The 12,474-nt window shown below is 48.2% G+C and overlaps 1 protein-coding gene across 1 annotated transcript in view; it reads right to left on the bottom strand.

Annotated features, from left to right (window-relative positions):
- Nucleotides 1-12,073, bottom strand: part of LOC128310442 (zinc finger protein 395) — a 90,818-nt gene extending 78,745 nt beyond the window's left edge. Inside the window, exon 1 of the mRNA XM_053047086.1 lies at nt 11,597-12,073. Coding sequence (XP_052903046.1) covers nt 11,597-12,067 — 471 coding nt within the window. The 5' untranslated portion in view covers nt 12,068-12,073. The remainder of the gene's footprint in view (nt 1-11,596) is intronic.
- Between the last annotated feature and the right edge of the window lie 401 nt (nt 12,074-12,474).

The raw sequence follows: 12,474 nt of genomic DNA, 5'->3' as shown, positions 1-12,474 counted from the left end.
GGCTACGCAGCGACGCCAGCCGCGAAAAAGCAACGGTTTTCTGTGTTGCTGTTCGGATGCGCCGTTGTGTGCCGGGCGTACCTTTGCCTCCAGTGTGTGTTTCTACCTTCGCTTTCGAGATCCACGCAGCGCTGGATTGGGGCATTTACGCGCATCGTCAACGGTGCGTGCCCGCCCGGATGCTCGCTGATGAGCTGTGGCCCACGATCACTTTCTGCGTTTGTGTGTGGCTGGCTGGCTGGAAGAGTCTTGCGGTTTTTTTCTTCTCCTCTTCTTCAAATCTTAAAGACGACAGCGAAAAACACCGTTATCTTTGGCCGGTCCGGTCGCGCAACAGTTCGTGCGCATCGTGCGTCCAGACGATGACAGCGGAGACGGTGCGTAGCTACGCATAATGTTTGATTTTTGTTCTCTCTACTTTCTTTCCCATCAGGTCTAAGCAGGTTAGCGAAGATGGTGGTTCGGGAGAGGTGGTGTTTTTTTTTTGTTGCCTATCAGGGTGTATTTTCTGTTAACTTTAAACATCCCCCAACATTCCCAACATGGCCCAACTTCCCATACAAGCAGCATAATGGGGTAGGGAAGGGAAAGATTGGTGTGCGTGTGAGTATTTTCCATATCATTTTATTGGCTGTTTTTTTTTTTGGGAGGGTGAGGGTGAAACGCACGTTTCCCAGCGCTGCGGTTGCGTGGCGTTTTGTTGGAAATTGTTTGCGTTTTGTTTTCCTGTAACTCCTTTTCCAGCACACCATATTGGCCACATTGGCGGGTGGGGAAGTGGGACAAGGAGCGGTATAATCAAAATTAACCATTTTTTTGTTGGCCATTTCATGTTTTCCACTCACTGATGCTTTCATTTTGTTCCCACCCATCGCGCAACACCCGTTTTCCATGCCATCGCCATTAAGATCGCTACTGTTGCTCGCGATCAGCAGCAATCGTTGGTGATCGTTCATTATCGCTTGACTTTTATTTGCTTTTATTGCTTTATGTTGCAAACTTTTACCATCAAATCGGGTTTGAGTTACTACAAGAAATGTATAAAAGGTAATTCAAAGCTCATGAATTAATAAAAATTTAAATTAAAATAACCAAATTTATAGCGAATTCGAAGGCCTTTTCTTAACATTTTGATACAATAAATGTTTAAAAACTAATATTTTTGCTTTATTTTTCAATAATTATCAGACCTTAAAAAACCGCAATTTATTGTCAATCTAGAAAATGTTGCACTCGACCAAAATGGACACTAATCAACATCTCAACGGTGTTGCTGCTACGATCCACATCGTAACGAATAAAATTGTATAAAATCAGTATTTGTATGTGTGAGAGAAAACAAAATAAGACAAATAGTTTTCGTTTTGTTTACATTTATAATTTAACACATAATACAACAATAACATAACATTGCATAGCAAAAGAAATTCAACAAGGAAGCAAAATTACGACACGAAATACACACAACATTATGTGCAATGTAAATAGCATTAGTTTCGAAGCAAACAAAACCATTTCCGTATCACCAAAAAAAACAGAGGGGGAAAGTGACAAACACACACACGCAGGTACATGGGAAGGATGTAAATTCAACCGACACGGTACGTTGTCCCCTTCCAACATGCGCAACAGGAAGCTTTTTGTCGGGAATCGGTGATGCGCAACGCTGATCGCGTCTTGGATCCTTGCGCACCTGCTGCAACAGGGGACAAGATAGTGGGGCCCTTTTTTTCGACACGTCACGGCCGGAAGTGTGCGATCAGTGAGCGAAACTACGAATCATGACATTAGACGGACAAATTGAAGCGTTTGTTCGGAGAGTGCGCTCGCACTGCACTGTTTTGGTTGATGTGATTGAAGCATCCTAACTGTTGGTCCCAGTTCCGGTAGAGCCTCTATCGACATAAGCATACATTAAACCCTCGAAGATGTGTTTTTTTATACTCCGACGCGAACCCCCTTTTGTTTCACACCAACATGAATGACGGTGAAAGTAGCAATCATTGCTCGCTTGTTTCCCGACCGCTAGCACCTGATAGGGCGCGATCGGGTGCGGGTATAAAGTACTATTTTCATACGCGCGTCCGTCAAAACCAACACCGGAAGCAACGGCACGAAGTGAACCGAAAGCGAGCCGTAACACTTCCGGGCGGGAGACTCCTTTCCACAAGCGTATCCACGTATGGGGGGGCGTGTTACGTGCCGGTGGTTCCGTGCCGCTTTGTGCCGGGTAGATCGTCAATCATTTGGTGACCCTCGGCACCATTGGTGCTGTAATATGGAGGAACATTTACCTACGACGGCAAGGGTCAAGCTGGGTCAAGCTATGGGACACGGTGCCAAATTGCAAGCACACACAAGAAGCCGTCCGTTTTGCCTTCTTCGTCGCCGGTGAATGCAACCAATGATGACCAAAACTGACGCTGAGGCACGTCATTTATTGCGTAGATTTTGGTACAAAGCTCAAACACGGGCAGTGAAATTCCACACGCCACCAATGACGCCCAGCGGTGTGTGCGCGCGCGCGCACGCTCTCCCGCGCACTCTTGGATGTGTGCGTGAGTCGTTCAATGATCGGTTCACCCTCGCGCATAGGGCGCCGTGTACACATGAACTCATTCCGACCGAACGCGATGCTGATTGCGAGTGGCCGACGGACGTGTTGGTGTGACAGTGCGTAGCAACACAACAAGTACGCACCATCGGACAAAAGGGCACATATTCGTCCAGGGGTCCAGCGTTATCCTATTGCTTTGCGCGATCGCTACGTCTTTCTCGCCTAACGAATCAACATACCGCGGGTGGGAACAACAAACGGAGAGCACAAACTATTCATAATCAAGCGAACGGAATGAACGTCAGGGCGATGAGAATGGGTTAAGAATCAAAACACCAACACACGCGCACGTAAAAGCCGGCCGGTGATGGTCAATCTTCATCCCTTAGGGTGTAGCCGGAGTGTAACCGGAGCGTGGTTGATGATGATGTTGATGGTGGTAATAATCATCATCGTTTTTTCGGGGATGTTTTATTTACATGTCCCCCCCCCCCCCCCCCCCCTTCCGAGTGTTTGTGAGCGTGTGGGTGCGGTTTTGCTGTACGCTAGCCGCGAGCTTGTGAATGTGAGGCGAAACTAAAAATACAGTCAGGCCAAAAATGCGAAACAAAACAAAGCCAGCGCACCATTCCGATGCGCGGTTTTGGGCTGCACCCCCGAGAGCGATTCTGCCACGCTGGGGATTGAATTTTAAAATATGACGGACGGTGTTCCCTTGCGGATGCGATCGTGATTGAATCGATCGAACCGACCGACCTTGGAACTATCGGCAACCGGTTCGGCTTGAATAAGTCCGGCAGCGGCGGCACGCCACATGCTCAGTGCGCATGATCAAGCAACGTACGCAGCCGCCTGCGGATCATTTCGAAGGCTGCGTACGTCCATCGGGCCGGGGAGTGGCAGTCACTGATGGAGAACTGGAGTAAGAACTCCCTCTTATAAACGCGCACAAACACACACACACAGAGTTATGCACACCCCCACACAAACTACCCCTCGTCCTTCACCCACACACACACCCCCCCCCCCCCCCCCACAAAATAGCGTACTGAAAAGGGAGAAAAGGAAGCGGAGTTCGTTATATTGTTTTCAAGGCCGTCCGACAGCGTATGATAACGTTGTCACCGTATCTACACGGGGTCGTGTAAAGCTTCCCCAGGGTAGGGGTAGTAGTTTCGTCCAGAGAAGACGAAAAAAAAGATACATAAAACTTAAACAACTATGGGCCGTGAAACGGCATATGGAAGCCACTGTCTGTTCGCGTCTGCTGACGTCATACACCGGACCGGACAGTCAGTCTCTTACCCGTGTGCCGGCCCTTATCACGCCAAAAAAAACCCCTTCATTTAGACACCGTTCTCGGTCGTTCGATTGTATTATTGTAGGTATACACGGATGTGTGTGTGTTGAGGGGGAAATTTGTTTGCGCAACTCATGTCGCGGGTCGGATCGTCATCACCAACAAACATACGCCGTACGTTTCAACTACTGCCGGGCGTTAGAAGCCGGCCGGCCGGTACTGTGAACAAAGGTTTCATCGGCTGGGCGAGCAAGATGCCAGTAGGAGGAAGACAAAAACAAAACCGTTCCAGCTCGGCATTGCGTATTATGACGCGGTGTTGTTGTTTGCCGTCCCACACTGGGTAGCTTAGCTTATTTACGCACAGAACGGTGTCGCAGAGGTTTCTGTAAGAGGCGGCATTAAAAAAAGCACCCCCTTATGAGCAGAATGATTTTGTTTCCTTGTTTATTGCATTTTGATCTATAATGCTGGTGAGAAGTGTAATTTTAAAAGGGGTTTAAAGAAGGATTTTGATACGCAGGCGATCAAAACCACTCGAGGAGTTGAATCACTTTTCAAAGCAATCAAAACCTCCATAGTTACTGCGTGAACATTCTTCCTTATTGTAACAACAACAACAAAATGATAGCAGCCATTTTTGTTTTTTTTTCGGTGGCACAATCCATTCGTCACACAGTCCACCGGGAGCCAGTGGGGGCATATGGTGCCGTTATGTTGAGCAAAAGGTGATCCCATCCCATGTTTGGAATCGCTTGCTAATGTTTGAAGGTTGCGCACGCACTTTCAGCAAATTTATTGTACAGTAGCAAATAACAACGTACAAACACACATACGCGCTGCAAATAAAATGTTAATTTTAGAGGTCAACCGGTAGCCATAGTTGGATGTAGCAAAGCAGCAAACGTTGCACAGCCACAGCCACGCTACATATTTGTCGGTTTCTCTGTTTTGGTCGCAAAATTCGTGAAACTAATGACCTCGCGCTCGGTGCCACTCTTGACCATCGCACGAAACATGGATGGCGCGCAGTGCGCGAACTATGCTTGCTTTGGGCAAGTCCACCGCAGCTCCGTGGGCTAATTAAGGCCCAAGGCTCGCTCGCCTTGAGGGTATTAAACTACCCCGACCCGAATGTATCGAACCCGGCTCATTAGCATAATATCAGCAGTGAGATGAATGAAAAGGGGCAGTCTGTGTGTGAGTGGTTGTGTGGTACGCGAGTGGCGTCATAAATATATAGTATCAACTGCGTCATTTAAAACAAACAAAAAAAACACACACACTCAACACTCTTCCGAAAGTCCGACAAACAACATGCACCTTCGCCTGTACACGATAAGCGGGAGCGAGTTCACTGGGACAAACCCCTCGGCAGCAATCGAAGCGTACACGCACATTCGCACAACTTTATCGAACGACTTGCGGAGGGACTCTCGCAGCTCCCGGCCGATGTTCAATCACTAATTCGCTCCCAATCCTTCCGCGTTCGGACGATCTTGCCAATTGGTTTGTTTACATTCGCGTATCGTGTCACGATCTTAACCATCCCCGCACCCCTTGATCCCGGATCTCCGGCACTATGTAGATCGTTTAGGGGATGGTCGCCATTTTTTTTTTTTTAGTTTTGAGTCGGACTACCTCAAGGTCTAGCCAATGTTCGGCAGGGTTTTGTTCCGTGATTTCTGTACCTTTACCAACACTGGGCTGGATTCAATGCGGGGCCACGCAAACCACAACAACTAGTGCTCCGTCACGTACTATCGAACCTCACGGAGCGCCGACAATCGAGCATCTTTCAAGGCGAACTCGCTCGCCAAAAAAAAAAAACCGGTAACCGTGATGTGAAAAATAAACCATGACGCGATGATTAAACACGTAATGACGTAAGCGTTTCGGGCATTCCCCATGCGGCCCCAATTGGCTCCTAGCGGGTCCTTGCCCGGTGGTTGCCTTGCGATCCACTTTAGAGAGGACATGGTGCAGTGTGAGACTTTTACACTCATTTGTCACTTTATTTTGATCGAATCCAGCGATCCAGTTCGAGCCCTGGTAATTCTTCCGGGCGCATCCACTTTCATTATTTCCCCATTCGGTACGATTCGTGTAGACGTCAGCCGGTGGAAAGACCTTGCCCTTTTAGGCTCAGGGAAGGAAATCGGGCTTCACCGAAATGGCTCGTTACCGTGGGACTGGGCAGCGGAACAGGAGGCACCGCGCACCGCACTCTGGCTAAAATGTCGCGTAAAGGTCACGCAGTCGAGCTCCAACCGCCGTAGGTGCCGGACGTACGAATAATCGCTTCAATGCCTCAATGTCGCTCGGTTCGGCTCGATGACGTTATGTACCCCTGGCTCAGCACCAGCTGAACCGGTATCACCGAACTATTCAGCTGATATTTTATTTAGAGCAGCATGCCCGAGATGCATTGAAGCCTTCATTAATCGCCATTGCCATTTGTGTACGTCCGTCGAAGCGGCAGGATGGGAATTTATTGCCACCACCCCTCGGGTTTACTTTGTCATTGCGGTTGGAAGGCGGTAGTGGTTTTATGTCCAAGTCAAAAGGACACCTCAAACCTCAAAAAGAGTAACCGTGTTATCAGTAATTAATCTCTCTTTCTCTCTTTTTCATATCTGGTGGTAAATATTCACTCAGATAAGTAATGGTTGAGCTTCAAAGAATCGGACATTATTATTGTGTTAGGGAATTTTATATTTTATTTCATAAAAGCGACTTTTTGGAATGAATAATTTACTCTTTATTAAACACACAATGTTTCGCAAGTACTTGGTGCATGCCATTCGCTTCACCAATGGTTTATTTTACAATATCACATGTTTGCTGCTCGATTTGGCCGATTCATCGTCCGTACGTGGCGTCCCTACGCACTCGGCTGTAAGTGTATAAATAGCGCCCGGTACACGTCGGATGCAGGGCAGAACCACTGAATGTTGTGGTTGATTTTCTCCAATCGAGCAGTAGCGGCAGCAGCGGAAACGGGGAGGAAGCACCATAACCGTCCATAGGACGCCTTCGCCTTGCCAAACTGCAAGGTGTTGTGGTTGTTTGTGTACGCTGGCCACCCCCGAGGGTGGGAGGATTGGGTTTAAAAATAGTCCCATAATCATACGCAATGAATGTTGGCGTGCGCGCGGCATCGAAGAAGCTGTCGTTGGGCCCTCACACTCTGACGTCACGGGGCAAAACGCATTCGGCTGCGTTGCGAGGCGAAAAAAAAAGGAAACCACCACTTGACCAGTGGAGCAAGCGATCCGCAGGCAGTGGATACAACGTGGGATTCGCTAAGGACGGAAATAGCACCAGCAACCTGTCGTTGGAGCCAGGTTGACTCGTCGCCCGTGCCGAAGGTTCATTGATATTTATTTGCCATTATTTTACCTATCGGTCGCTTATTTTCGGAACCGGTGATGAATTACCGAAAGATTTAATATTAGAAACTGTTGCTGGTAGCTCCATAACATCACCAATTGTATGGAAATGGCTGCTGCTCGATCGTTGCACTCGTCACAAATATCTTTATCACCTTCTATTGCAAACTGCGTCTTTGTTGTCACATCCACCCAAAAGGCCCGTGCACGTCCGGTGGGGTGGGGGACGACTTTGCGAAATCAATCACCCATGCCAGCGTTTGGAGCTAGAAACGGTTGCACTGTTTAGCGAATTTGCGCAAACACTCCCCCTGCTGTTGCAAGGCAAACACAGCAACCACATTCGGGAGTTGGGAAGAATCGTGCAACGGAGCGAACAAGAAAACAAAATAACGCAATCTGCAAAAAACTGCATAACGACCGTCACAACCGGCCGGGGTGGGCCGGGGGGGTGGTTCTCGAGCGAGTTGAAGGTCGGTCATTGGATTTTTTGAAGGACAGACCCGTCCGTCAGCTGCAATGTGGGCGAAGACACGCGGTGCAGAACGGGTGACGCTGTGGAGATGGGTGCTCCGTAACGCAACGACATACAAACAAACGTATAAACATATAACAGCAACAGCAAGAGAGAAAAAAAACACGAACACGAACTGAATATTAGCGGGTGGTTACGAAACAGTCCACACACACACACTCGAAAAAGAAGAAAACAAACATTCATAAAAGAAACCAAAGCCGGGGAAGGGTGTTGAGAATGACATTTGGGGGTGCAAACGAGATTGTATGACAGGCAGCCCGACGATAGCAGCGAACACGAAGAACACAAATGCTCCCGCGCAAAGAAGCAAACAAGTGCAATTCCGTCAAACCGCGTCAACTGGGAAGCCATCGACTTGGTGACATTCACAACCCATCCGCACTGCAATCCCACCCGCCCCTGGGACGGTGCAGATGACCGGTGACCGGCAACGCGAACGCGAACGGTTGGCAGTAAGTAACGATCTCGCACCTTCCCAACAGCCAGCGAAACGCACCGTAACGGTCACCCCGTAACGGCCGGTTGATTCGCTGCATTCGCGCTGGCGTTTGTGTGGGTATCGGTGTATCGATAAAAATAGCGAACGCCATCGCCATTCGCGACCAACCTCCTACGGGTGTCGATTTATTAGAACCCGACCATCACCGACCGGGCGGGCATTTCCTATGTTTGTGATCGAGTGTGGCAGAAGAAAAAAAAATACAACTCTAATTAACACATTGCATTGCGACTGCAGTCTTGCAGGCTTCTTCATCGATAACGTCAGGGTGATAAAGGAAAACACACACACAAACACACGCATGTAATTGAATATGTATCACATCGGTGACGGTGAGAAACGGTCAATACAGGAGGTAAATTAGAACCACACGTTCGATGCAGGTTGGAAGAGGTAAACGACCGGATATGAAGCACGAATTAATGCATTGAAAGAAGAACAAGAAAACAACGAAATTAAAGTTGCATAGCTGAACATCACTAAAGTGGAACGATATGGTGAAATTAGATGCTTTAAATGTTGCATTATCTATTCCCTCACAAGAATTTAGAATTTGACAAGACAACCGTCAACAGTCGGCAGTCACCCGGCAGCTCAATGAACATACGGGTCGACGATCGTCCGATCGTCCGTGTGTGTGTGTGTTTGTGTGGCTGAACTTATCAAACGATCGCGATTGAACAGACTAAACGATTGCGAACGCGTCCAAATCAGTGCCGATGAACTACGAAAACCGAGCAACAGAGGAACATGGAGGATACGAACAAAATGGAACAAAGTAAACAAAAAAAATCCTCCACAGAAGAGGCAACTAAAGGAATATTGTTGGGGAAAAACACACACACAACAATACTTAAAACAAAAAGGTCGAGTTCAATAACATAACGAATGTATTTGGATGGCAAAAAAAATGGGGCACAAGCAAAGCAATGCCTCACGTGGCCATCGCCAACGCCCGCTGGAGTAATGAACCCGTGTGCCTTTGTGCGCTTAGATTTATTCAATTGGACGCGAACCAGAATGCGCTATCGGTTGCTCTCAGAAGGGGGGGAAGGATTTTATTTTTTGCATGGCTTTTGAACGTCTGCTGGACAGTTCTTTTTCTCCCCAGCGTGCCTTATTGTTGCCGCATGTCAACCGCCGTTTAATCAATATACGCTACACCACGAATCACTGCCAGCCAATCAACTGCTGTAATTTGTTTGTTCCAGTTTTGATGCAACTTGCGATCGGCCCCGTAGTGGAATGTAACTTGCACTTACCAATTGCACGCCCAGAAAGGATGCCCAAAAAAGGACACGTCGGTAGAAACAATCCACCCACCGCACACTCGAGCACGCGAACCCACTGGATAACCTCGTTTTATAAAATCAGGCACATAAAATTGAAAACCAACGCAAAAGAAGCTACCAGCGACCTGGAAACACTGGCTGGCACAGTACATCCTCGGCCAAGGTTTTGGCCGCGGCCCGATGGAGGCTCCTGGTGCTTCGTATTACTTCGCCTTATGCACATATCTCGCGTGCCATCTTCGCGGTGCTTCTTGTTCGTACATTGGGTTTTCCTCTTAGCTTTGACCTTATTTCGACCTTAACCTATATTTCAACAAATGTTGCCACAGGACCTGGGCCGTGTAAGTTACATTTTTGTTCGCCAGCAAAATTCCCGGTCGGGTCCGGAGCAAGCGCCCTATCATCCCGGTACGCAAGCGAAAGATTGAATTGATAGTGCGAAAACGCAATCAAAAATAGAATTCTGGGAATTATTTCAACTTTCACCATAGTTCTGATTACATTCCAGCAGCATTGTAGCATTGTTTCACGCGGTATTTACATAGAGTTTGTTAGCGTAGGTTCGGTGTGTATGTTTTGGGATTGGCTCGGTTGTACATATGTATATGCACCGTGCCAGAATTAGGTCACAAATGGGAACGATAATAACAACTACACAAAAAAAAACCTCCCAAACAGGGCAATATCGCGCACGCACCATTTTCTCACTGCCCCGGTGAAAAGGGCACCCGTTTATTCCCTTTTTTGTGCTCACACCAACACGCACCCATACACTGAAGCTCACGGGCACAACACTCGGGCAGGCGTGCGCGCATGCACTTGCCTCGGGTTTCGTTTATTGGCACTGGAAGGAGGAGGATTGACCTACTTTTCCCGTCAGCCATATCACGCTGTAACGCGCGTTACAGTGGATTCGTGCACCCGTTCTAGAGGTACCACCGCCATATTGAATCTATTTGCCTACCGCTGGCCCTGTCCCTTTCCTGCCACAGTGCGCGCGGATGTGGGATCCTTCTATTGTGTTTCAACCGTTCTCGGCCTGCTCACACCAACAGGAACGATCAGTCTGCTCCTCTTTTTGAATGTGTCGGTGTCGGTGTGTGTGTGTGTGTGTGTGTGTGTGTGCGATTCGTTGTTTGCTTCTTCTTCGTATGTAAACGTAGAGATAGGTAGCGCTGTAACGGGTCGCGCTTCTCCTTGACCTACTTTTGTGAGTAACACTTACATAGGTTGTATGTGGAGTAGGGACGACATCGCACGGACATAGTGCGCTCGTGCAATGTAGTAAATAGTAATGGCCCAAATTGGGAACGATGAAGTTTTAAAGAAAAATATCGCAGAACACACACACTCAAACCCATCCTATTTCTGCCCTATGGATGGTTAAATGTTGTGAAAAGATCCTTTTTTGGTTATCCAAATTTCGGTCGTTTGAACGTTCATATTGAAGTGAAGGTCGTTTTATCTACAAGTTTTTCTCTTGTTTGAGTGTGATGATAATTGAGAATATTCATCAAATTTTGGTTGATAATTTAAACTTTGCAGAAGGAATTGCAAATTTCCCGTATTTCCCGAAAAACTATTGACTAGACACAAGCTATTGGAGTGCTCTCCATGTACAAGACATCTCCAGATGTCCAGCTACCTCGCTGGACAATCTTGGAAGTCTTTGGAAGTCCTAAGAATAAGGTTTGTGATGACAGATAAGAGAAGAAGGAAAGTTTTGAGACCTAAATAACTCAACCTAGTCGAAGGCTATGTCCACAAACTCAGTCTGACAATCAAAGATGACTCACAGTAGCTTAAGAGGCAGAACAATGTCTGGCAAAGCCTCTGGACATGCAAGAAGAAGAATATCTTCAAATTGGGCAAACAAAACTCAGATTGACATTTGAGGATCGAAAAAGATTAAGAAACGAAAATAATGGTATCCTCTTGTCGGACATGCCGTCCATCTCGGAACTGCAAGTCCATATGCTAAACTGGAAGATAGGTAACAACCTCCAAACCATACTAACCTCTTGAGCAGCACCGTTCGTCGCACCGGCAATGCGCACCTTCACCTCATCCTTCAGATCGTCGTGTGCGATCACCTCGCCAGCGTTCTCCCGCCCGTTGTACGTGAGGAACACCTTCTGGCCCGGTTTCAGCTTCACGTCCGCGATCGTCCGAAAGCCGCGCCCGATCAGCTCGGTCTCGCGGAACTCGCGGGCCAACCCGAGCCGGGCACCGTCCTTCATGCTGTCGAACAGCACGGTGTAGCGGGCGGGCGTCGTCAACCCGGGCAGGAAGTTGCTGCCACCGTTGGTGCCGCCCGTCCCGGTACGGCCCGGTTGCTCCTTCTGCTGATCCGTCGCCGTCTTGACGAACTCGATCTTGCCCGAGTACCAGATACCGTCGGTCCCGGGCGCACAGACGCGCGTACCCACGATCGAGCGCTTCGCCAGACGCTTGCCGGTGGACATTTTGTTGAGAAAGTACTTTTTCATAGGGGTGGCCGGTTGTGGGGCGATCGATCGCTGCTCGGGGTGGGGTCGCTGTTCGGACGGGGGTGAGTAGGCTTTTGTTCTTCTTTTAATAATTGCCGCGTTGTCCGTTATCTTTCGCCCAATATCTCGGCCTCGTTAGCTCAGTTTCAATAGCTCTGTGTGCCACTCGTCCACCACGAACGCACAAATCCGGTACGGTACGGAAACACGAAAAATCACAGTGATTATTTTTTCCGCGATCAATAATGCCTTCGCACTCACTCACTTTCTCACCTTGCGGCACAATCGAAACGGCACATAACGCACACTTCGGCACACGCACAACATACACACAATTGCGATCAGGCTACTGAATGGTTTTGCCACACACTTGATGGCTCGGCCTGCTTTGGGGGTGATTTTTTACT

Source organism: Anopheles moucheti, chromosome 2 (genome assembly GCF_943734755.1).
Source record: "Anopheles moucheti chromosome 2, idAnoMoucSN_F20_07, whole genome shotgun sequence".
Lineage (NCBI taxonomy): Eukaryota > Metazoa > Arthropoda > Insecta > Diptera > Culicidae > Anopheles > Anopheles moucheti.
Note: the sequence above shows the minus strand (reverse complement) of the source record. Positions and strands in the feature narration are given on the sequence as shown.